This window comes from Rana temporaria, chromosome 3, assembly GCF_905171775.1.
Source record: "Rana temporaria chromosome 3, aRanTem1.1, whole genome shotgun sequence".
Lineage (NCBI taxonomy): Eukaryota > Metazoa > Chordata > Amphibia > Anura > Ranidae > Rana > Rana temporaria.
In genome coordinates this window covers 284461614-284487962 of record NC_053491.1, presented here as the reverse complement: position 1 = coordinate 284487962, position 26349 = coordinate 284461614, and the positions used below count along the sequence as shown (strand labels likewise).

The following is a 26349-nucleotide window of genomic DNA, read 5'->3' as shown; positions in this document are numbered from 1 at the left end:
TTTTTTCAAAGAGGGCCACATTTGATGAAGAGAACATGCTCGAGGGCCGACCATTTTGCCTGACATTCTCTGAACCATTAAAATTTGATCTAAGTGTGTTTGCCCGAGCACTAATACACTGCACAACGAGAATTCTCTTGCCTTTGTAGCTGTGTGTGGTGAAGAGATGAGCTCAGGCGTGTTATTTGGATATACTGTATATATCTTTTGTGGCCCCAACGAATCCCTGAGTGCTGCTCAGGACTAAGGTTGAGCTTGGGCATGTTATTTGGATATACCGTATTTATCAGCGTATAACACGTACAGGCTTACCATTGCCATGAATTCAGCCTCACCATTGCCATGAATTCAGCCTCACCATTGCCATGAATGCAGCCTTACCATTGCAATCAATGCAGCCTCACATGTGCCATGAATGCAGCCTTACCATTGCTATAATTGCAGCCTGATCGATGCCCATCTGCAGCCTCGGAGGGGACCGGGAGGGACAAGTGCCGTCAGATTACAAACAGGAGAATTTCTTGTTTACTCGTGGCCTCTTAAATACAAAGTCCCGCCTCCTATGATAAACAGAACAGTCATCCAATAGCATCCCAGGAAACGGGACTTCCTATTACAGATGCTGCCGAGTAAACAGGAGATTCTCTTTATGTAATCTGGCGGCGCACGTCCTGTCCCCTCCGAGGCAGCACCGATAAATACGGTATATATATTTTGTGGCCCCCAGGGCACAGGGCACATGTGAGGCTGCAATGGCTATATATATATATATATATATATATATATATATATATATATATATATATATATATATATATATCCAAATTCCCAGGGGGGGCCATATTAAATCACCAGGGGGGGCAGCAATTGGCCCCCGGGGCCGGACTTTGGACATTCCTGTGATAGAGATATACATACATTTGTGCTCATAAGTTTACATACCCTGGCAAAAATTTATGATTTCTTGCTATTTTTCAGAGACTATAAATAATATGGAAAATGGAAAAAACTGTGCTAAAAAACGTAATAGCTGCAAAACCAAGTCACAGCTATTCAATTGGGACTGCAATTATCATGTAAACAAGAGTACAAGAGAAAAACTTGAAAGAAGAATAAATCGCGTTGACCCCCTAACCATTTGGTGTGATATAATGAAAAAATTAGCAAAATAAATTACCAATCAAAACAAATACCCAAAACAGGCTAGTGATAAATACAGTAAATAACACCAACTCAAATCAATAATACAAAGTGAGTTAATTATCTAAATTCAAACGTGAATAATCCCGTGAGGAATAGACAGGTTGTTAATAATATCAAATTGATAATGAACCAATATATATATATATATATATATATATATATATATATATATATATATATATATATATATATATATATATATATATATATATCTATATCTCAAAACAATAATGATACAAAACTCCCTGAAAAATAACGTCCATAAATAATTACTATTCATGAACCCCAAATAATGAACACCAGTGCTCAGTGCAAAAAGTCCATATGTTGGTAAATATCGTGTCCAAAAAACGTGTTTTAATGCTCCACCAATCAGCAGAAATTACTTCTTACCAGCTTGCTATGATCCCCCATCACAGAGGATCAATATGTGCATGTAATCAAGAGGCTCACTACAGAAAACCAGCCAACACAAATCCGATTCTTAAGCAGTAATTCCAATCCAATAGCGGACATGAACCATCGGCAGATGTACCCGATATATGAAAAATAATAGATGCTCCACACATACACCTGTCCTACTGGGGAATCGTATGGAGCTCGAGGTGACGTCAGTACGCCGCTCTGCCCTCCTGGACTCCTGACGGACCCTTGCATCTTTCATCCAGTGCTGTACTGACGTTTTTGGATTCTGAGTCATGGGGAAAGCAAAAGACTTGTCAAAGGATCTGCGGGAAAAGGTAGCTGAACTGTATAAAACAGGAAAGGAATATAAGAAGATATCAAAGGAATTGAGAATGCCAATCGGCAGTTCTCAAACTCTAATTAAGAAGTGGAAAATTGGGGGTTCTGTTGAAACCAAACCACAGTCAGGTAGACCAACAAAAATTTCAGCCACAGCTGCCAGGAAAATAGTTTGGGATGCAAAGAAAAACCCACAAATAACTTTAGGGGAAATACAGGACTCTGAAAAGATGTGCTGCATGGTCGAGACGCCAGAAGAAAGCCATTACTACGCAAATGCCACAAAGTATCCCGCTTACGATACACCAAACGGCACAAAGACAAGCCTCAAACCTTCTGGCCCCAAGCTATCTCCGCTCTCATTTTAAATAAACAAGCTAGTGTCAGATCACTCAGATCTACCGGCAGAGATCTCCTCTACATCTCGGTGCCCAAGAAGATCCGGCGTGGTGGTCGGGCCTTCTCCCACCAGGGTGCTGTATTGTGGAATAGCCTCCCTGTCGAACTCCAGGATGCCCCTACTATCCCCGTCTTCCGTGGGTTACTGAGGACTTGGCTTTTCACGCAAGCCTTTCCTGCCTCTCTTCCACCCTTTCTGCCGCTCTGTGCTGCTTTTGGTTCCTGGATCCTCTTTTCCCAGGAACTCTGCTATGCATGTCAGGACCCTTCGGAGAAGGACCGCACTATATTAAGATACCACTTAACTCAACTCTTTTGAGTGATGAGACCAAAATTTTACTTTTTGGCCACAACCATAACACTTCATTTGCAGAGGAGTCAGCAAGGCCTATGATGAAAGGTAACACCATTCCTACTGTGAAAACAGGAGGTGGATCACTGATGTTTTGGGATGTTGAGCTACAAAGGCTCAGGGAAATCTGGTCATAAAATTGTTGGCGAGATGAATGCAGTATGTTATCAAAAAATACTGGAGAAACATTTGCATTCATCAGCCAGGAAGCTGCGCATGGGACATACTTGGACATTCCAACATACAATGATCCAAAACACAAGGCCAAGTCAATCTGTCATTGGCTACAGTAGAATAAAGTGAAGTTCGGGAGTGACCATCAGTCTCCTTACCTCAATATCATTGAGCCACTCTGGGAGATCTCAAATGTGCAGTTCATGCAAGACAGCCCAAGAATTTCAGAACTGGAGGCTTTTTTGCCAAGAGGAATGGGCAGCTTTACCATCGGAGAAGATAAAGAGCCTCATCCACAAATGCCACAAGACTTTAAGCCAGGGGTGCCCAACCTTTGAAGAGCAAGGGCCATTTAAGCGACATGGTAACCAGTCGTGGGCCACAATGAGCAGAGTGGGCAAATGATGGTTTCACGTCCACTCTGCAAACTCTATGGGCCCTCTGATCCAATCAAATGGAAAGGATTCTTTTTTATTTTTTTTTTAATTTTTTTTTGCAGATCGAATTGGAGGTAGGTGGGTGTAAACACACAAGTCTGTTACATCTGCAGCTCCATTGAGTGAATGGAGGGTCCGATTTGGGGTCAACAGATCATATTAAATGGGCCTAAGGCTACTTTTTACACTGATGGTCTGCGGTCTACCCACACTGTGGGTGCAGAGCATGCACTTTGGCTTTCCTGTAGGTTATCTGTACTTTATCATAGACTCTATATATCCTGCAGGTGTGGTGCACTTTCTGAAAGTGCACCAAACCCACAGGTTTAAAACCAGAGTCTATGGCTCAGTGCAGGTAAGCCGCAGGTGCACTGCGCTACAACCTGCGGATCAGTTTGAAAGCAGCCCAGTAACCACTGCTGAACAGATATGTCCATAGATACACGGTGATTTTAGTAATAACCTGGCTGTCCCAGGCAGATTGCATTTAGTATCACACTCCGCCTATGACAAGAGCCGGTGCTATACAGAAGCTGTGGCTTATGTGGCTCTGCACCACAGCTGCTTGCTTTCTCTACGGCTGGCTTCATTCACCATACTGATGCTCTGGCATGGTGGTAGGCAACCTGAAATTTGGGCTTGCCAACCCGCCTTTCCAGAGCAAGGAGGTCGCGGGTCACATCGGAGGGCTCCACGGGCCACATGTGGCCCCCAGGCCACTGGTTGGGCAAACCCTGCTTTAAGCTGTCGTTGATGTAAAGGGGGCGATACAGGGTATTAGGAACTGGGGTATGTAAACTTTTGATCAAGTCCATTTGGGTAGTTGGTTTTGAAATGATTTTTTATGATTTTTAAAAGTGTAAACACAGTTGGTTTGATAATTGGTCATGGTCTTACCTCTCTCCTGTCTCCTTCGTTTGACATGTGCTGGCGGCCATCTTGGTTTCTAGGTCTCTTGTAGCCTCCCACCCTGCGGCTCCTCCTTCCACTGGGAGGAGCTGGATTGCCTGGCTCACATATATAGGAGGTCTGGTGACTTCAGTTCCTTGCTTGGTCCTCCTGTGTGCACATGCTTCTAGACTGCTGCTGCTTCTGGTTCTGATCCTGGCTTCGTCTGACTTCCCTGCTGGTTCCTGATCCTGGCTTCGTCTGACTTCCCTGCTGGTTTCCTGATCCTGGCTTCGTCTGACTACCCTTCTGGTTCCTGACCTCTGGTTCACCATCCGTTGGACTTTGCTTTACAGCTTGAGTTTCAATAAAGCCTTCTTATTTTCACTTATCTCTTGTTGTACGTCTGGTTCATGGTTCCGTAACAGTAGGACCAAGCCATGAATTTTGACGGTACAGAGCCATCCTCGCTACCCACGCTGGTTGCCAGACTTGATCAGCTGGAGTCCCTGTTGGGTCAGTTCGCCGTGGCGTTGCAAACCCTGCTTGAACGCACGGCTCATGTCGCTCCCGTTGCCGATGGGTCGGTTGTCGCTCCTGGGCCCGCTCCTACTGCCGCTCCGGTGTTGCGCCAGAGTCTAAACCCCGACACCTGATGTTTGCGCCTGCGGTGTTTCGGGGTATGTCCGGTTCTGGCCTCCTTCCACAACGATTTGGGGGAGAGCCAACTCAGTGCCGAGGTTTCCTTAACCAAGTGGGCATTTAATTCGAGTTGCTGCCACATGCCTTTCCCACTGAGAGATCAAAGGTGGGCTTCTTGATCTCGCTGCTCTCGGACAAGGCCTTGGCCTGGGCCAGCCCTTTATGGGAGAACAACAATCCGGTGGTTGCCGAGTTTTCCCGGTTTTGTTGCTTCTCTTCGAAGGTATTCGATGTGCCGGCTCGCGCCGCCCTGCTGCGAAGCTCATTATGTCCGTCAGACAGGGTTCACGATCCGTAGCCGAATACGCCATTGAGTTTCGTACCCTGGCAGCAGAGGTAGGTTGGAATAATGATGGCTCTGGTCGCTGCTTTCTCTCATGTCTCTCGGGATGCCTTGAAGGATGAGGTTGCAGCTAAGGACCTACCAGTGGAGCTCGAGGCTCTATTTCTTTCCTGATTTTGATTGACACCAGACTCAGGGAGAGACCTTCCTTTAAGGAGCGCCTGCGGAGGCCTCCTAACAGTTTGGTGCCTACTTTGCTGTCCCACCCGTGCCTCCCCTCTCCTCCCACGCCTCCTGGTGTTGACTTGTCTGGGGGTGAACCCATGCAGCTGGGGTTTGCTCGCCTGTCCGAGGGGGAGAGGGTACTCCGGAGACGCGAGGGCCGATGCATGTACTGTGGTCTCGTGGGCATTTTCGGTTGGGCATGTCCCCGAACCGTCCGGGAAACGCTCGCAGACCTGAGATCCTGTCGGGGGCAGAATCTTGGGTGGAGTCTCCTCGTCCCCGTTTCCCGTGTTGATAAACCACTGATCACTGTTGTCCTCTCCTGGGTCGGGGGCTCGGTGACGACCCAGGCGTTGGTGGACTCTGGTGCTGGTGTTTTTTCATTGATAGTGAGTTCTGCCGCCATTTCCATTCCTCTACAGGCTCGAGGTTCCCCGCTGGCTCTAGAGGCGATAGACGGCAGACCCCTCCAGCCGTCACACGTTACTCATGAGACCCTTCCAGTGGGGATAGCCATTGTTGTCGCTCACAGAGAGTCGGTTCTGCTTCCAAGTTATTTCGTCTCCACACTACTCGGTGGTCTTGGGTACCCCTGGCTCCAGAAGCATAATCCGACTTTTCGACTGGAGATCGGCCGAGATCCTCTCATGGTCACCAAGTGTGGGGCTAAGTGCATCCATGGGCCTGTCAAGTTGCTGTGTACTTCCTCGGACTCTCTGTTGCCTCCTGAATACGAGGATACCGGGATGTATTCGATAAGGTACGCGCAGTTGCCCTACCTCCGCACCGCCCTATGATTGTGCCATAGAGGTTACAACCTGGTGCCGTTCCTCCTCGCGGCAAGGGTCTATCCACTGTCGGTTGCGGAGAATGAGGCCATGGAGGAGTACGTGAGGAGGCGCTGTCCCGTGGTCACATTCGCAAATCCTCGTCCCCGGCAGGGGCTTGGATTTTTCTTTGTGAAAAAGAAGGGCGGTGAGTTGAGGCCTTGCATCGATTACAGGGGTCTCAATCGCATCACGATAAGAACGCTTACCCCGATACCCTTGATTTCTGAGCTGTTTCGATCGCCTGAAAGAGGGGCCACGGTCTTTACCAAACTCGACCTGAGGGCGGCATATAACCTGGTAAGGATCAGAGGCGGGCGATGAGTGGAAGACCGCGTTTAACACAGGACCGGTCATTATGAATCCTTGGTTATGCCCTTTGGGTTTGCAATGCGCCCGGCAGTCTTTCAGGAATTCATCAACGATGTTTTCCGTGACCTGTTGCAGCAGTGTGTGGTGGTCTATTTGGATGACATCTTGGTATATTCTGAATCCATGGAGGCCCACATTCTGGATGTCAAACGAGTGTTGCAACGGTTACGAGAGAACAAGCTGTTCGGTAAGCTTGAGAAATTGCGAATTTCACCGATCCCAGGTAACCTTCCTAGGTTACATCATTCTGCTGAGGGGGTTCTCCATGGATCCTGAGAAGGTCTCGGCTGTCTTACAGTGGCCCCAGCCCAGTGGTCTTTCGTTCCCTTGCAGCGCTTTTTGGGCTTCGCCAATCATTATCGGAGTTCATCAGGGACTTCTCCATGCTGGCCAAGCCTCTCACGGATCTGACCAGGAAGGGCAGTAATTCCCAGGTCTGGCCGCTCGAGGCCATCCGGGCTTTTGAGGCCCTAAAACTCCGCCTTTGTGTCAGCTCCGATTCTGTCTCATTCCCAACCCTGGGTTGGGCCCTTTGTCCTCGAGGTGGACGCGTCCGAGACCGGGAGTAGGCGCCCTTCTGTCTCAGCGTAGGACACCAGAGGGTCCGCTGCTTCCTTGTGGGTTTTACTCCCGAAACTGTCACCCGCGGAGTGCAACTATCAGATTGGTGACAGGGAGTTATTGGCCATAGTGCAGGCTCTCAAAGAGTGGAGGCACTTGCTCGAGGGCTCGGTGGTTCCGGTTCTCATCCTGACGGACCACAAGAATCTGACCTACCTTTCTGAGGCCAAGAGATTGACACCACGTCAGGCCAGATGGGCTCTGTTCTTGTCACGTTTTAATTACGTGGTCTCCTACCTACCTGGTTCCAAGAACATCAGGGCGGATGCCTGATCACGGCAGTACTCCGAGCTGTCCAGGGAGGAATCTATACCGACTTCGGTCATACCTCCGAATCAGATCCTGGCCGCCATTCGCACCAGCCTGACCTCTCCCCTTGGTGAGCAGATTTTGGCAGCTCAGTCTGGTGCTTCCCTCTGGGACACCCAACGGCAGATGTTTTGTGCCTGAGGAGTTTGCGCACTTCGGTTGTTGCGAACCTACCATAACTCAAAGACCGCGGGGCATCCTGGTAAGAATCAGCTGTCCTGGGCTGTTTCACGTCTGTTCTGGTGGCCTTCCCTACGTTCCGACATCGCCGCATATGTACGGCATGCTCCGTTTGTGCCCAAAGTAAGTCCCCTCGCACCTTCCGTTGGCCTGCTGCAACCCATAGTCACCGGGGAGCGCCCATGGTCACACCTGGGGATGGATTTCATTGTGGACCTCCCTGCATCCCGAGGCCATACGGTCATTCTCATGATTGTGGATCGGTTTTCCAAAATGTGCCACTGTGTTCCTCTCAAGAAGTTACCCTCTGCACAAGAGTTGGCCACGATTTTTGCCCGGGAGGTCTTCCGGTTGCACGGTTTGCCCAAGGAGATAGTGTCGGATCGGGGGAGTCAGTTTGTGTCCAGGTTCTGGCGCGCCTTTTGCTCCCAGTTGGGGATTCATCTCTCCTTCTCCTCGGCCTACCACCCTCAGTCCAATGGGGCCGCAGAACGATCCAATCAGGCCTTGGAGCAATTCCTTCGTTGCTATGTCTCCGATCACCAGGACAATTGGGTTGACCTCCTGCCTTGGGCTGAGTTTGCCAGGAACACGGCTGTGAACTCTTCCTCTGGGACGTCTCCCTTCATGGCCAATTATTGGTTCCAACCTGCCGTGTTACCGGAGGCATTCTCTCCCCAGGATATTCCGGCTGTGGAGGATCACCTTTCTGCTCTACGTGCTTCTTGGTACAGATCCAGAGGTCCCTTGAGGTCTCTGCGCAGCGCCAGAAACTCCAGGCTGATCGCAGACGGGCGCCTGCTCCTTCCTACCAGGTCGGAGACCGTGTATGGGTTGTCCACTTCGCAACCTCAACCTTCGAGTGCCCACTCCCAAGCTGGCCCCTCGCTTTGTTGTCCCTTCCGAGTGCTTCGCAGGTAAACCCGTAGCCTATGCCCTTGCGCTTCCTCCTGGCATGCGGATCTCCAACGTGTTTTCATGTCTCCCTGTTGAAGCCACTGGTGTGCAATCGCTTCACTTCCTCGGTTTCCTCGGCCTCGTCCGGTCCAAGTGGGCAATCACGAGGAGTATGAGGTGAGCAATATCCTGGACTCACGCCTGGTCCGCGGTCGGGTGCAGTTTTTGGTCCACTGGCGTGGTTATGGCCCTGAGGAGCGTTCCTGGGTTCCCTCCGCAGATGTCCATGCTCCTGCCTTGCTCCGAGCCTTCCACGCACGCTTCCCTCAGAAACCGTTTTTTGCACCGCGGAGGAGGGGCCCTTGAGGGGGAGGTACTGTCATGGTCTTACCTCTCTCCTGTCTCCTTCGTTTGACATGTGCTGGCGGCCATCTTGGTTTCTAGGTCTCTTGTAGCCTCCCACCCTGCGGCTCCTCCTTCCCACTGGGAGGAGCTGGATGCCTGGCTCACATATATAGGAGGTCTGTGACTTCAGTTCCTTGCTTGGTCCTCCTGTGTGCACATGCTTCTAGACTGCTGCTGCTTCTGGTTCTGATCCTGGCTTCGTCTGACTTCCCTGCTGGTTCCTGATCCTGGCTTCGTCTGACTTCCCTGCTGGTTCCTGATCCTGGCTTCGTCTGACTACCCTTCTGGTTCCTGACCTCTGGTTTCACCATCCGTTGGACTTTTGCTTTACAGCTTGATTTTCAATAAAGCCTTCTTATTTTCACTTATCTCTTGTTGTACGTCTGGTTCATGGTTCCGTAACAATAATAAATGGCTTCAGCCAAACCCTAACCATGAGTGAAAGAAGTTTTTGTGTTATTTTATATTCTCTGAAAAATGGCCAAGAAATCATAAATTCTGCCAGGGTATGTAAACTTATGAGCACAACTGTATATTCTCCTTGTGATACAATAGGAAAAAAAAAAAGCACAAACCATATCTGCTAGCGTTGTAAAACTTCTAACCCCAGAAAGGATAAGGGCAAAATGCAGAGATGTAAAGGGGAGAGTCGGCAGCTTTCCATGCCTGCCGGTCCATGGGAGGATATCCCTCCGGTAAGTAGTATTTACAGTGCCTTGCAAAAGTATTCAACCCCCCTTGCCATTTTTCGTGTTTTGTTGTCTCTCAACCTGGAATTGACATGGATTGTTTGAGGATTTGCATAATTTAATTTACAGAACATGCAAACAACAAATAGGACAAAATAACAAAAAAAGTCGATGTGCATAACTATTCACCCCCCTAAAGTCAATACTTTGTAGAGCCACCTTTTACAGCTATCACAGCTCCAAGTCGCTTTGGATAAGTCTGTGCTTGCCACATCTTACCACTGGGATTTGCTCCTTGCAAAACTGTTCCAGCTCCTTTTAATATGGATAGTTTTCGCTTGTGAACAGCAATCTTTAAGTCGGACCACAGATTTTCTATTGAATTGAGATCTGGGCTTTGACTAGGCCATTCCAACACATTTACATGTTTCCCCTTAAAGATTCCCAGGAATCTGGGAGGTGGAAGGAAGCTCTGCAATCTCACGTTTGTTCATGATCTCTTATAACTTGGAGATCTGGACGACCTAATTTTCACCAAAGCAGTATCTACCGAGAGGAGCCATAACAGCATCTAGAGAGGACTGATTAGGCTACTATTGATCTGATGCCTGAGAAGATTACTATAGGGGAGAGTATAAGCTGTAACAGTGACGGAACAGAGGTTATCCACTTATCCATTATCTGTTGGGATCAGGCACACCGGTCTGATGATTACATGAACCGTGTGTGTGACTTTCTGACTGCGAGTGAGAATAAAAATGGGACTCTTTATCATCTGATAGCTGTTGCACCTTTAGCGTGAGAAACCCAGTGGTCCGAAAGCATCTGAAGTGGTTTTCTTTCAATATGAGGTAGGTCTAGTAAAGATGAAACCATGTTCCAGTCCAACAAAGCAAAGTGGTACACTGCTCAAGGTATTCACCCTTTAAAGTTCCACCTCAACTGCACAAGCAAGGGGTGCTATCCCTGCATGTAGCAGAAAGTCTGGAGTAAATAAAAGATGTCTGGATGGACGCACTCCCATTAATATCCTTCCTTGGTTTTTTTTTTTTCCTTGTTTTTTTTGTTTGAATACAAAAAAGCATTAAAAAAACAGTTCATACAGCAAGTGAGAGAATAAGATGCAGCAGGCAATACAGCCAACATGTTTCACACCATTCTTGGTGCTTAATCATTGAGTCTCAGCTTTGATTAAGAACAAGAATGATGTGAAACGCATTACCTGTATTTGTGTTTTTTTTTTGTTTTTTTTTGGATCCAAACGATGGTGATTTTATTAGCGTGCTGCCAATCCAGACATCTCTTCTTTACTCCAAAGATGAAATGCATGTTTCCCACTTTTTCTTGGTAAATAGACACATGAATATAGTCAATGGTACATTTAACAGACCTAAAGAGAGCAAATGGGATACATTTTTAATTGTTTTGGTGTATGTGTGTGTGTGTGTGTGTGTGTGTGTATGTATGTGTGTATGTATATATATATATATATATATAATAAATTTGTGTGTGTGTGTATATGTATATATTATAGGCTGTACTTCTGTGGATCATAGGAGTGCAGTTCTGCACTTTTGTGACCTGTTTTCAGTAAATCTGAAAACAAAAATCTGCAGAAAATCGAATGGTGTGTGTGTGTATAGGGTCTTGGAGCCGGCGGGTCACAGATGCAGCATCGGACTGGCAGCATCGGCTCAGGTAAGTACTGAGGGGGGCTGCTGCATAGAGGAGGCTTTACATTGTGATGCATAGAATGCATTAAAATAAATCTTCTGCCTTTACAGCCACTTTAAGAAAACCTTTATTAACCTATGTTCCAATTGTGACTGTGCTTTCCAACAAAGCTACTTGCCTGACTTATTGCAGAGTAGTGGCTTCAATGGTTTGTGTGGCATTCTGAATGAAGTAGCTTTTCCTGCTGAGTGCTGCTTCTAGTTGGTGAAATAAAGCATTAAAGCTGGTATTGAGGTCAGCAATGGCTGGCTGTTTTTCTCAATGCAGTAGTACTTTAAAACATTAGAACACCATAGTCCAATGTTCTCTATGTATTTAAAGAGAGATGGTCTCCTTGCCCATGCAGGGCAAAATAATACTGTCCCTGGAAAGGGCATCCTGACCCTTATCGCTCTTTACACAGCTCCTTACTCTTATACAACTGGCAAGAATACCTGACACATCTGGGTATGGTGCAACATGTGACCTGCACCTCTGTGATGGTTCCCTGGCCTAGCAGGCAATTGCTAAGCGCAAGCACTGTAACATGGGAGGGGGGGATTGATGTGTCAGTCCCCCTGGATCTCCAACACAGCAGATCCCAGGCCTATTGAAGATGCAAACGGCAACTAAATATTCTTACCTCTCCCACTATGTACAGGTGCATCTCAAAAAAATAAGATAATCAAAAGGTTAATTTATTTCAGGATTTAAATTAAAGTGAAACTCATATTATGTAGATTCATTAAACACAGAGTGATTTATTTAAATTTTGATGATTATGGCTTGCAGCTAGTGAAAACCCAAACTTCAGTATCTCAGAAAATTGGAATATTGGGTAAGACCAATGAAGGATTTTAATACAGAAATGTTGGCTAACTAAAAAGTATGTGTATGTACAGTATAGTATGCACTCAATACTTGGTTGGGGCTCCTTTTGCATGCATTTCTGCATCAATGCAGCATAGCAAGGAAGCGATTGGCCTGTGGCACTGCTGTGATGTGTTCTAGAAAGCCAGGTTGCTTTAAAGGCGGCCTTCAGCTTGTCTGCCTTGTTGAGTCTGGTATGTCCTTCCTCTTGACAATACCCCAGATTCTCTATGGCAGGAATCTCAAACTATGGCCCTCAGCTGTCGCAGAACTACACATCCCATGAGGCATTGTAAAACTCTGACATTCAGACATGACTAGGCATGATGGAAATTGTAATTCCTGAACAACTTGGAGGGCCATTATCTGGAGACCCCTGCTCTATGGGGTTTAGGTCAGGCGAGTTTGCTGGCCAATCAAGCACAGTGATACATGATCAATAAACCAGGTTTTGGTGCGTTTGGCAGTGTGGGCAGGTGCCATATCTTGGTGAAATTGTTTTAAATCGGCATCTCTATAAAGCTGGTCAGCAGAGGGAAGCATGAAGTGCTCTAGAATTTTCTAGTAGAAGGCTGCGCTGATTTTGGACTTGATAAAACACAGTGGACTAACGCCAGCAGATGACACGGCTCCCCAAATCATCAATGACTGGAAACTTCACACTGGACCTCATGCGACTTGGATTCTGTCTCTGGTTCAGCAGTGGCTTGACACACGGAATGCGACAGTTGCAGCCCATGTCCTGGATGGATGTGTGGTGGCCCTTGAAGCACTCACACCAGACTTCTTGTGCATCTCCCCCCAAATTCTTGAATGGCCTTTGCTTCACAATCCTCTCAAGGCTGTGGTTATCCCTGTTGCTTGTGCACCTTTTTCTACCACACTTTTTCCTTCCACTCAACTCTCTTAATATGCTTGCGAACGGCCAGCTTCTTTAGCAATGACCTTTTGTGACTTGCCCTCCTTGTGGAAGGTGTCAATGACTCTTCCGGACAACTGTCAAGTCAGTTGTCTTCCCCATTATTGTGTAACCTACTGAACCGGACAGACCATTTAAAGGCTCAGGAAACCTTTTGCATTAATTGGGTGATAAGCATGTGACACCTTGGGGTTGTTTACGAAAGGCAAATCCATTTTGCAGTACAAGTGCACAGTCGCCGTAGATCTGAGGGAGACATGCAAGGAAAAAAAAAAAACAGCATTTTTGCTTGCACATGATTGGATGAACCCCTATGAGTCTACAGTATTGAACTTTTTCACAATTTTAGATGCACCTGTATATTGAAAAAATCACTGTCACCAGAGACACAGAGAGAGGCTACATTGTCATTATCGGTTCAATATATCAGTGTGTTTTTGCTGATTTTGTAATGTTTAATCTTTAATGTTTTGCAGATGCTGGCAGAGCTTAAAACACAATCCACAGCTACAAAGGAAAAGCTTAAATCTTACCTAGACTTGGCTCCAGTAAGTTTTGATTTACTTTATATTTTAAGGTATATAGAATTCAAGGCAAAGCTTTGGCACTTTCTAATGGTCATTGAAACAGCCTATTATATGGGGCAATAGGAATGTGTGTAGGTGGGGGGGGGTATAGGAACAGCAACACCTGACCTTACCCAAAAGCCTTTTAGAAAGGCCTGGAAACTGGCAATAACAGCTGGGTATTTAACTGCCCTCCTGGCCGAGGGTGCATGTTCCTGTAATCCTGGCTCCGGGACCATGTTGGTCTGGGGTTGTGATTTTCTGAGTAGGCCCAGTAGGCAGATTGGGTCTACGCATTGGAAGGTGATCCTTTGCTGTCCATCCTGAGGGAGGAAGCCGCTTGAAAAAGGACCTATCTTGGAGAGGACTGAGCACGAGGGTGGTGTCTCAAGAGAGGCCTTGAACTTCATCGAAGGATGCACCATTTACTGAAAGGCTTCATGGTGATCGCCTGTCAGTTTCAAGTTCTACAAGAAGTTACTCTGGAGAGATCCGGGTGCTGAATCCTGTACTGTGAGGATTCTGGACCGAAAAGTGTCTCCATCTGTGGCAGAGACTGTACCATTTTCCGTGTGTCATCCCGGCTGCTAGGCTAGTGAGAGAAACCTATCCAGGTGTGCAAAACCCACTCTGGCTAGAGTGGCGACGAAAGTTGTCACTGGAAGCAGGAGTGTTTCCGGATTGAAACTACGCACCTGAACCTATTTACCTGTTACCCTTCCACCTCTTCACTCACTTATTTTATTCTTTCACCAAGTTCAGCAAATAAATCTTAGAAAAAGAAGTGCAAAGTGTGGACATTGAACTTTTTCAGCTCTCATCTAGTACCCTGGACAGCTAAGAAATAGAGGTAACATGCCGCCCGAAAATATCTAGCAGCTCCTTCGGGGGTAGTGCTACATTTATTAGAGCAAAAAGTTAAAAATATTGAATTTTTTCAAAATTTTAGTTTATAGTGCAAAAATAAAAACCACAGAGGTGATCAAATACCACCAAAAGAAAGCTCTATTTGTAGGGGAAAAAGGATGTCAATTTTGTTTGGGATACAAGTTGCACGACCGCGCAAATGTCAGTTAAAGCGACGCAGTGCTGAATCGCAAAAAGTGCCCTGGTCTTTGGCCAGCGACATGGTCTGTGGCTTAAGTGGTTAAGGAACATAACTACTTTTTATTTTTAATTTAACATCTTTCTGCCAGTAAGACTCCGTTCGGGTATTGGTGTCCTTGCACGTGATATTGATGTATGAATGCCAGATCTTCCTGGCAGAAAGTTCCTACTCAAAAAAGGCGTATGCGACATTTACACACCTGTGTGTAGGCCCATTGAAACGATCGGCCTGCATTCAGATCATTAAAAATAAAAAATTCCTGATCGGCACAAGTGGTGGTGTTTTTGGAGTCTATGCAAGAGCCCTAAACATCAGTAAATAAATTTTGCCGTGTTCAAGAGGCCTTAGGATTATTTACTGAAAATGCAAATTTCCCCTAAAGTGATACTAAAGTCTAGTTTTTTTTTTTTTTTTTTTGTTTTTAAATAAGCATGTTATACTTGCCTTCTCTGGTCCCTCTTTGGCACTCCTGGCACCGCTTTCTGTTGAGTGCCCCCACAGCAAGCAGTTTGCTATGGGGGCACCTGAGCCTAGTCACAGCTCTTTGTGTCCATTCAGATACAGAGCAGCAGCCCAGCCCACCCAAAGCTCCACCCACCCAGTGGGAGCCAATGGCACGTCCCTGCTGTCTCAGCCAATAAGGACAGAGAGTCCTGGACAGCCGAGTCTCTTGTGTAACATGGATCGAGAGGGGGCTCGGGTGAGTATGAGGGGGGCTGCTAAACACAGAAGGCTTTTTATCTTAATGAAGACTATGCATTGCTAATTAAACTCTGATGCTAATTTGGCTACTAAAAATAAATGGTTACCTGGAAAGAAGACTTTAAATACTAAAGCTGGCCATATACCGTTGGGTTCTATACTAAACAGTGTGGATGGATGAATCTCCCGGCCTAGGCTATTGCATTTTGACAGCTGTCAGAAAACCCAGTGGTGGCAGCTGCTGTTTTTGCAAAAATATTCCAGCAGGCACCTTCAAATCATTCAAACAGAACGGGGCTGACATTGCCATGTACTGAGTACATTTTGGCTGAATTGTCAGGATGTTACCACCTCCTGTTTCCCGCTAAGAGAAACTCTCACTAGTTGAAATCTGTTTGCGATTGTGGAGGAGTTGCTCTACTGTGTCCCCTTACCCGCAAGCTGAATACAATGATCCCTATAGCTGGTGGCACTGATCGTTCAGGGACAAAACACGACAGGCTGGTTGTACACAAGTCGATTTGATAAAACAAGCTAGTTCATACATGGTTTGAAATTCAGCTGGTCCCTGCTGAATCGGACAGATTTTAATCCATGTATGGACAGATTTACAGGTGAAACTTTATTTTAAATGTAGCGCTGACATTCTTGTATATTGATGTGTGTTTGCATACTTTAATACAACGTCTATGGACATTGCTATGTTTAAATATTTGGAGCCATCTAGTGACCAAATACTGGTAATGCAGAGAGATGTTTTGTTTAGTATTTTGGTTGCCTTGGAGACGAGGGGAGACAGGAGTGTAAACAAAAGCCTTCTGGAGGCTGATGCCGAGCTGCTGGGGAGCGAAGGCTGAGCTTGGAGAGCTAGAGGACAGTGGCCGGATTGCAGAGACCGAGAGACACTCATCCGAGCATCGGAGAACCGGATCCATCCAGCGGAGCTGAACAGAGCTGACGGAGAAGCAAGTTGCAGTCACAGGACCCTGAACAAAAGTTACTACCCGGAGCTCCGATCCAGTGGGTGAGCGGGTCACGACCCACAGTTTGCTAAGTTTACACGCAGTTAGACTCCTATACAGGCCTCACTGGGATTTATAGTTCCACAGAGGAGCAGAGGAACTGAAACTGAGAAGGCTTGAGGCCTATCTAATTTGACTTTTCAAGCGATTTTAAAATAGTTGTTGCAGTTACACCAGGAGCATTTTCACTTCAATTTGACTCATCAAAACTGTGGATTACAAATCACTTTAGCTAGCGAAGAAAAGAAGATCCAAGACCAAGTACTTTAAGTGAGATCTCACGCATAGCTAATAAAGTAGGGGGAGCTCCCAGGTATAAAATGTTTATGTATACTGTTTTCAAATGGCTTATGTTTAAATCAATTTTGCTGTTGTCTTACGTTGGGATGACAGCACAATTACTGTAATCACTTCTTTGCATATTTCACAGTAAAATATATCTCTGGTTAAGTATCCAGTTGTTGTGGCGTACTGTTTTTCTCACTCCAAGTGCAGTCAGTGGATCCTGGGGTTATAATACAGGTATTATGTATTGTCTTACATTGTATCGCATTGCATCACAGCTGTGCCAAGGGGATTGAGCCAAGTTAGTGGGGTTTATTGGTAGAGTGCAGGCCCAAATTAAACCAGCAGCTCCTTCGGGGGGTCAGTGCTACATAAATATTCGCTGCAAAGTCTTTCATTTTTGCATTCCAGTGCATAAAATATAATGGTGACAGGTTCTCTCTCATTGACCCACTGTGGCCTTTTATCTTCTAGAATCCATCTCTGGTAAAAGTGAAGATTGAAGAGGCAAAGAGGGAACTGGTAAGGTGCTCATTGGCCCAGTAGCTTGCACATTATGGGGTAGATTCACGTACCTTTAGGCGGGCGTAGCGTATCTCCTATACGCTACGCCGCCGTAACTTTGAGAGGCGAGTTTGGTATTTTCAAAGATTTTCCCGCCAAAGTTACGGCGGCGTAGCGTATTGGGGCCAGCGTAAGCCCGCCTAATTCAAATGTTGAAGCTGTGGGCATGTTTTATGTATATTAACTGTGACCCCACGTAAATGCTGTTCGATCGAACGGCGCATGCGCCGTCCGTGGACGTATCCCAGTGCGCATGCTCCAAATGATATTGGCAAATCGTCATGCTTTCGACGTGAGCGTAAATTACGGCCAGCCCCATTCACGGACGAGTTACGCAAACAACGTAAAATTTGAAAAATTTGACGCGGTTCCGACGCCCATACTTGACATTGGCTGCGCCATGTTTTTGGTGGTTTATCTTTATGCCTGAAAACCCCTTACGTAAACTGCATATCTTTACTGCGACGGCCGGGCGTACGTTCGTGAATAGACGTATCTAGCTGATTTACATATTCTAGGCGTAAATCGGCGTACACGTCCCTAGCGGCCAGCGTAAATATGCAGGTAAGATACGACAGCGTAGGAGACTTACGCCGGTCGTATCTTAGCAATATTTAAGCGTATCTCAGTTTGAGAATACGCTTAAATATACGACGGCGGGGATTCGGACTTAGGACGGCGTATCTACTGATACGCCCTTCGTAAGTCTTTATGAATCTACCCCTGTAAGTCTATAAAATAATAGTAAAACTTTGGATGGGGAACCTATTTTGCTGATGGGAGCTTCAGCCTGGAATTATTTACATCATTATCTTCCTATAGCAGCTGCTTCTGTCCACCAGATGTCTTCACCCCCTAGTGCAGCAATCTTGGGATCTCTGGTGTGTCAGTAGCTACAGAAAAATGTGACGTGTTCCACACCACCCCCCCCCCCCCCCCTATATTTGTCTAAAATTGCAACTGCACTAATTAAGCACTTCCCATTTGGCTGCTAAATATTAAAGCGGGTTGAGTGGCTATCTATATTACTGTTTACATTTGTCTTCCTGTAGAAAGCAACAGAAGCAGAACTCAACATGAAAGTAGACATGATGGAGTTTGTGCTGCCGGAGCAGAAGCGACGAATCAATTAAATTGTGATTTCTGAAACCCCAGCACCAGTGAGAACTTCCTTCTACAGATATTGGACATCCTGGAGCTGTCTGCTACATAGGCTGTGCACATACTTGGATGAAGTGTATATAAACTGCACATATCTGTGCTGAAGGTGGTCTCCCTGTTCATAGGACTGTATGTGACCTGTTTAGGAAGCATTTAAGTGTGTCTTAACTACAGGAGAGTTTACTGCTAGATCGATTTATTTCAAGTGCACCAGTCACTTTACAGCATTGGAGGTGTGTTGAGGAAGGCAAGTACTGTGCTTGTTTTTTTTCCCTAAAAATAGAACTTCCCGGTATGCAGTAAAGCTAATTTTGTATTTTATCATTAATGTTGACCTGCAATCCATAAATTGAAGAGTTGCAATGTTATAGGGGACATCTAGAAATGTTTATTGCACCTAAGCAGTAACTCCCCCCCCCTTTTTTTTTTTTGTCTGGAATGTCTTCTGGAAAAGTGCATGTTCTGGTAAGTGCCTATGGAACCTCTGCACCTACAACCTTATAACTGTATATCTGCACTGTGAGATCTAAGGGGGTACCTGACTCTCCGTCTTAGGAGATTTAGTAATGTCACTACTGTGCTGCTCACTTCCTTGCTGGTAACTCGGCTGTGAGGAAGAAAATCTCTGCCTCTAGCAAGATGCCTGTCTCCACACAGATACATACAGAACAAGGCATTATATGTCAGTAATGGGGGGGGGGACCAGCTACAAGCAGACCACAGGCAACACTAGTGCCTAGTTCTTTGCTTTTTGCCTGCCTTCTTTGGGTGGAGCTTCCACAGATTAGGTCCACTGTTAATGGTAAAGTGTTTGTAACCCTAAAAAAAAATCAAAACAAATCCTGTTCCTTCAAAGCATGTTGTACAGAGCAGTGCTTTGGCCTTCTGTATCACATGAAATACCTGGCTGATCCTGCCCGGTTCTACCCTCTCCCCTGTAAACTGACCACGGTTTATCATGGCTGCTAAACACTTTTTAGAAGGGTTACAAACCCTTTAAGATTAAATACCTATGTTGTTTTACAGAGGGGGATTGCTTGAATGCTGCTAGAGCCTGTAATTCTACCATGAGAGAGGTGCATAGCTTGGTCGTTAGAGACCCCTGTTGCATAAGTAAGCAATTTTTGCAAAGTATGTACCTATAAAGAAGATAAAAACATAAACTATTTACCAGTCTATGCGCTGGTCAGGAAAAACTCCCAAGTCCAGCTGCTAATCCTGATTAAAAAATGAAGAAACATGTCTTCTGTCACTAAGGACACTGCAGCTGTTAATCCACTGGGTGGTGGAATGGGATCTATGCAAAGAAAGGAAAAGAGTGCATGGTCGCCCTAGTGTGATACTGTTAAATAAATGATAAAAACATAGATTGCACTCACATTTTCTGATACAAATGGAGGCATGTAGTACATAAGTTCTCCTCTCCCAGACGACCACTGCAGACGGTGACAAGTGGGCAGAGCATATCCGACCTCCCCAATTCCGGATGGCAGCTCGCAAACCACCTGTCGTAACCTCCGGCTTGTGCTACAGACCACATGAGCCCAGACCAGCCGGTGCTGCGGTGATCAACTGATGGGGAAGGAGACCAGTACGTCAGCCCGCAAGGTTGCTATGACATGTTTTGGAGGCGTGGCCTCTATATAACGTCTTGATTTTTCTGGGCACCCTAAAGCATGCTGACTGGTTCCTCATGCTGACCCCCACCTCATTATGGGATATTGTCATAACATGAGGGCACTATATGATTGCTATTTCAGGTGTGGGTTTTTTTTTTTCCCTTTCCTTTTTATAAACTCATACTAGAACTTTTATTAAGATGGGGAAATAAGTTTATGTTAACGTTTTTTTCTTGTTGATATACACAGTTTTCTGAGAGACCTAGATGTAATTGCTAGCATTGCAACATGGCAACAAGCATGCCTCTGTGAAGCTGCCAAAGATTGTAATAGACTGTAATACTGACACTTCCAACACTCTCTACTGGAAGGACCAAGCACAGTATGTTGTTTCCCTACCCTCCTCCACATTATATTTATTACTAAAGTGAAAGAAAATGGATTAAATGCTTGTGGGTGAAAGCAGGCTTTAATTGAGGTGCATATAAAGACTTTCTTGACTGGTAAAGAGTCTCACTAGTCCCAATCACAGCCTATAAAAGCATGGCTCAGCTGTGCTGTTATTGGTCAAATCTATCATACCTGGATAAGTATGGTATGGTTTGGGTACACTTCTACTGTAAATATCATTGAGGTTTTAGGAATGTAATTTCACAGAAATATTTTTAGAGGGTAGAAAAAAACTCAATGTGAATGTTTGATTGTTTTTTTGTTTTGTTTTTGTATGTTTTTTTTTTCCAACAGGATATTTTATAGTTTTGTAATAGTGTAATATAGTTTTGTAAATATTATTCCATCCATCAACAAATTAAAAACTCATTAAAATTTATGAGGTGACATGTTGTGTCCTGCCACAGCCCAGGTAAAGTTGAATTCAACTCTATCATTAAAGATTAACTGTAATTGTGTGTGTGTGTTGTGTGTTTTTTTTTTTTTTTTTAAATCTAGCCCTTTTGCTAGCAGTCTTCTTGCCTTTCCATTAAGGCATCCCTAGCTGCTTCATCTTCCGGCAGTGGGGGATTGCATCCTTTTTAGGACTGAGCACATAATGGTATGTGAGTATCCTGTTGCTCACTCTTGTACTATAAGCCCAGCATGTATCATAACGGGGCTGGTAAATAATAAATAAACAGACTGGGCTTACAGGAAATGGGCAGAATGACAAGGTGGTGTTCTGCCCTGAAGAGAACAGCCATCCTTGGATCAAGGAGAAAGTTAGGGCCATCAGTGGAACTTGGAGAGGGTGAGAAAGTGTTTTTAATTTTTTTTTTTCAGTGCATACCACCACAATGCAATGGTGTTAACTGGCCACAGCAGAGACTAGGTATTTTGCCGTGTCTTGTAGTGGGGGTGCGCTGGAATAGCTGCCCAGTGTTATCCCACCACAGCTGCGGTGAATCTACCCTTAATGTCTTGGCACTGGGAACCTAGCAGATGGCCCCCAATCAAAAGCTACCTTAATGACCCCTGTTGTGGGCAATTTGATAGTTTTATCCCTAGAAAAGGGTCAACATGTTTAGATGCTGTTTTACATATAGTTGTAACAGAAACAAGTATTTTATCATTTCTAAATCACACCCCACACACATGCAATGAGCAAACATATATATGTAAAAAAAAAAAAACGCAACACAGTAGCGCTGCTCAAGTGTGACCGAAGCCTCAGACTTAGAGTTGGATGTAAACCCTGACATCTACCCAGTGAAGTGAACAGCCTCAGATCACACAGAGATGAAACAAATCCTCCTGCATACATTTTTACTTGAATATCTGCTGTCTTTATACGCTGTTTAGAAACTGCACATCCTGTTAAATTTTCTCTGTTCAGCACTGGGAATGGATTATTGGCATACAGCCAAGACCGCTGCTTGGAGGAAAGGCACCCCCCCCCCCCACTCTACATAGGCAAAGGGAGGAAATATTGTGCAGAAATCTGCTGTGAGAAGGCAAGCTGTCTGCTAATCTATTTATAGCAACTTGGTGCTTTAAAGAGAGATAAAAAACAATACAGATATATGTGCCCAGCTCAAATTTCATGACTCTGGTTTACATCCACTTTAACCACTTCACGCAAATCGCTGTACCTGTACTTCTGTTCTTTGACACTAAATACCATTGTTATGGCAGCAGCTGGCTGCCATAACCCTGGTGTTTTCAGGAACGGTGTGCATTGCTCTTTAAAGTGTAAGTAAACCCCCCCCCCCCCCCCCCCCCCATTGTTTTCAGCCAAGGAAGCTGACATTTTTTCCTCTGTTTAATCTACAGCTGCCATGATCCTGCACATGTGATCAGTTATGACACCAGCCATTGGATGGTTTGACAGTTTGGTTGAGAGCACAACCAATGGTAGTGATATGTGCTGGAAATTAAACTTTTATGGATGGGTTTATTTGCCCCAAGATCACTTTTAGCGGTGGCGGGAGAGGGACCCGCCACGCTCCAGTCATCTCTGGCGCTGTCGGTAGCGGCAGAGACTACCACGTTCCTCCCCCCCCCCCCTCTTCTGAGCCTGGATGCCGAGTGAGGGAAAGATAACATTAGATGGCGGAAGCGATGTCAAACGTCCCTTCTGTCCAATGCTCTTAAAGGTGAATGCCTTCTCCAATTTTGGCATGTTTGGGCGGCCTCAATTCGAGAATTTTGAACCATCAAGACGGTCTCTTCAGGCCTCACCTGGGTCTTTAACAGCACCCCCCAGGCTCAGATTCATGCCTACAAATCTTCCATGTACAGAAGAAAAGAAACAAATCCTTTTAGCTTACGTAAGCTCTTTATTAACTCAAGGTGCAGCCATTACTGTTCCAGAGGGCGAACGAGGCGCAGGCATGTACTCCCCTTTGTTCATGGTACAGAAAAAGAATGTTACATGGAGACCTGTAATAGACTCGACTCATCTCAACCGATTTATTCTGAAAGAAAAATTCAAAATGGAGTCACTATTGACAATCCAGCAGTCAGTCCATCCAGGAGATTGGTTAGTGTCAATTAGGGGTGCAACAGATCACAGTTGATCCGTGATCCGAACGGGTCACCCCCTTCGGATCGCAACACACTGTGATCCGTGGATTACCACGGCTCCGGAGCTAGGCCGAAGCCGCAGCCTTTCCTAATGTTACGGCGGCGGCTCCGGAGCTAGGCCGAAGCCGCAGCCTTTCCTAATGTTATGGCCGCAGCTTCGGCCTACCTCCGGAGCCGCGACCATAACGCTAGGAAAGGCCGCGGCTTCGGCCTAGCTCCGGAGCCGCCGCCGTAACATTAGGAAAGGCCGCGGCTTCGGCCTAGCTCTGGAGCCGCGACCATCTTGGTACACCCGGCGGAGGCCCTCCTCTGTTTACACCCACAGAGGAGGAGCCCGCATAAATAAAATATATTCAACTAATGCTGAAAAATGCTGCTCCCCTTAAAAAGTGAAAAAACACCTGATTCACTGGAGGTGGATGCAAATTTGATTCAGACAAGCCATCATCCCCAGTGCCGGGAAAGGCACTTTTTAATGTAAGGAGCCATTTGGCTGTTGTTTTTATGCTTTTTTTAACAATTAAATCAGTATTACTCTATGGATGTCTTCCATTATTTTTATTTATCCTGCCTTTAACTATGAGGAATAGATTTATCACATTGCTCCTGTCATATCCAAATGTGAGCAGGCATTATCCTGCCAAAGCGATATCTGACTTTCTTTTTAATTAAAGAAGTTGAATACATCTGGTAAGCAGATTATTTATCCTTTGGGTGTTGTTTCTCAAGTTGTCTGGTGAAGGAGGGGGGGTCACTGTACTGAGAGGAGGGGGGGGTGTCTCTGTACTAAGAGGAGGGGGGGTGTCTGCACCGAGGGGGTACTATAGTTGGTGTGGGGGGGGGGGGAGATGTGGATATTACAGTGGAGGAGATTTTTTTTTTTTTTTGCTGATCCGAAAAATCCGATCCGTGACTCCTGATCCGAGGAACGATCCGAACCGTGAGTTTTTTTGATCCCTCGCACCCCTAGTGTCAATAGACCTGAAAGACACATACTTCACGTTCCAGTAGCGGCAGACTATCAAAAGTACCTCTGCTTTGCGGTAGGCAATCAACACTTACAGTTCACCTGCCTACCATTTTGGTCTCACAACATCACCTTGGGTGTTCTCCAAGGTTCTGTTAGCCGTGGTGGCTCTCCTTCGGGTGAAAGGAGTTTGTCTCCATCACTACCTAGACAATCTCTTTCTTACTTCTAGCTCAAGACAGAAGTCAACTCCTGGAACACAGACCTAGTAATTGCCACTCTCCAAGAATTTGGGTGGCTATTGAATTTGGAGAAGAGTCCTCTTGTTCCAACACAATCTCTGGTGTTTCTAGGTGCCCTCTTCAACACAATAGCAGGCACCATTTCATTGCCCGAAGAGAAGATTGCAACAATCTGGAACAGGATTCGCACAACACTTGCTGCTCCTCACATATCTGCTCTTCAATGTTTGAAGGTGATTGGCACCATGGCAGCCACCATTCCTATGGTGAAGTGGGCTCAGTGGCACACTCACCCATTCCAAAAATGGTTTCTCCAGCAATGGGACTCCCGCAGCAAGAGTCAACGCGTCATGCTAACTCAACCCATGAGAGAGTCTCTTCTGTGGTGGCTTCAGGGGAAGAATCTCCGCAATTGTCATTTAATCCATCCTATCACTTGGGTTACAATAACCTCGGATGCCAGCAATCGGGGCTGGGGCGCTCATTGCCTGTCAGAAATAGCTCAGGGCAAGTGGAGCACACCTTCTCAAGGAACTGTATCCAACATACTGGAGCTGTGAGCTGCCTTCCAGGCACTAAAATCCTTCTGCCATCTATTAACAGACTCCTCTGTGATGCTCAGGCTGGATAACACAACCGCTGTTGCTTACATAAGGAAGCAGGGTGGAACCCGCAGCTGGTCCTTACTCCGCGATCTGGAGCCAATTATGAATTGGGCCCAGAAGAACCTAGCCAACATCTCGGCAGTGTACATTCTGGGGGTCCAGAATGTTCAAGCGGACTTTCTATCACAAATCCAATTGAACAACAACGAATGGTCTCTACACATAGAAGTGTTCAATTGGCTTCTAACACTGGGAGTATCCCCATAAGTGGATCTGTTTGCGTCCCCATGCAACCACAAGTTGACCAAGTATTATTCAAGGTTCCGGGATCCCCAAGCCTATGGGATAGACGCTCTCACAGATCAATGGAAATTCAGAAAAGCATATGCCTTTCCACCAGTACCTTTTTGATTCTTCAATTTCTTCGCCGTCTCAGATCAGAGGATGTAGAAATCCTAGCAGTGATTCCATTTTGGCCCAACAGGACATGGTTTTTCCCTCCTAACGCTTCTCAGTTACCGGGACTCAATCCCTCTTCCTCTCAGACCGGATCTCCTATCTCAGGGCACAACATTGCACCCCCATCCAGCTCATCTGCACCTCAGGGTGTGGTTCTTGAGAGGGGAAGGCTTGAAGCATTAGGATGTCCAGAAGAAGCCATTTTAACTCTTCTTAACGCTAGAAGAAATCGTACTAACAAAGTTTACGAGCGTATCTGGTCAAAATGTACAGATCGTATGTCTTCCAGAACTAACCCTTGCAGTTCCCCAAAGGTCTAAGATATACTCAGTTTTTTTACAAACAGGTTTGGACTTGCCTTTAGCAATCAGTTCACTCCGAGTGCAAATCTCCGCCATCTCTGAATTTACTGGAATCTCTTGGGCCAATCATCCTTTGGTTCACCAGTTCTTCAAGGGTGCCATCCAGCTTAGACCCCAGAGAAAACCGAGGTTCCCCAAATGGGACCTGCCTCTTGTCCTAGACTATCTAACCACGATCAGCTCTGATCCGGATAAACCACTATCCGCTAAGGATCTTGCGCTCAAGACCGTCTTTCTAGTAGTGGTCACTTCAGCTAAAAGAGTCTCTGACATCAGAAATCTGGGTTCAAAAGAACCATTCTTGACCTTCTTTCCAGATAGAGCAGTATTAATTCCTATGCTGGGCTCAAATCCTAAAGTTACATCCATTTTTCATGAAAATCAGTAAATTGTACTGACCACTTTTGGGTTATCTGAAGATCAAAGTATTCATCCCCTTGATGTGGGGCACACATTAAGT

At 45.8% G+C, this 26349-nt stretch overlaps 1 protein-coding gene across 1 annotated transcript in view; it reads left to right on the top strand.

Moving 5' to 3' along the window:
• Positions 1-21139, top strand: part of HAUS1 (HAUS augmin like complex subunit 1) — a 48100-nt gene extending 26961 nt beyond the window's left edge. The window contains 3 exon segments of the mRNA XM_040344723.1: positions 13686-13757; positions 17367-17414; positions 18509-21139. Of these exon segments, the coding sequence (XP_040200657.1) occupies positions 13686-13757; positions 17367-17414; positions 18509-18589 (201 nt within the window). The 3' untranslated portion in view covers positions 18590-21139.
• Positions 21140-26349: the final 5210 nt, after the last annotated feature.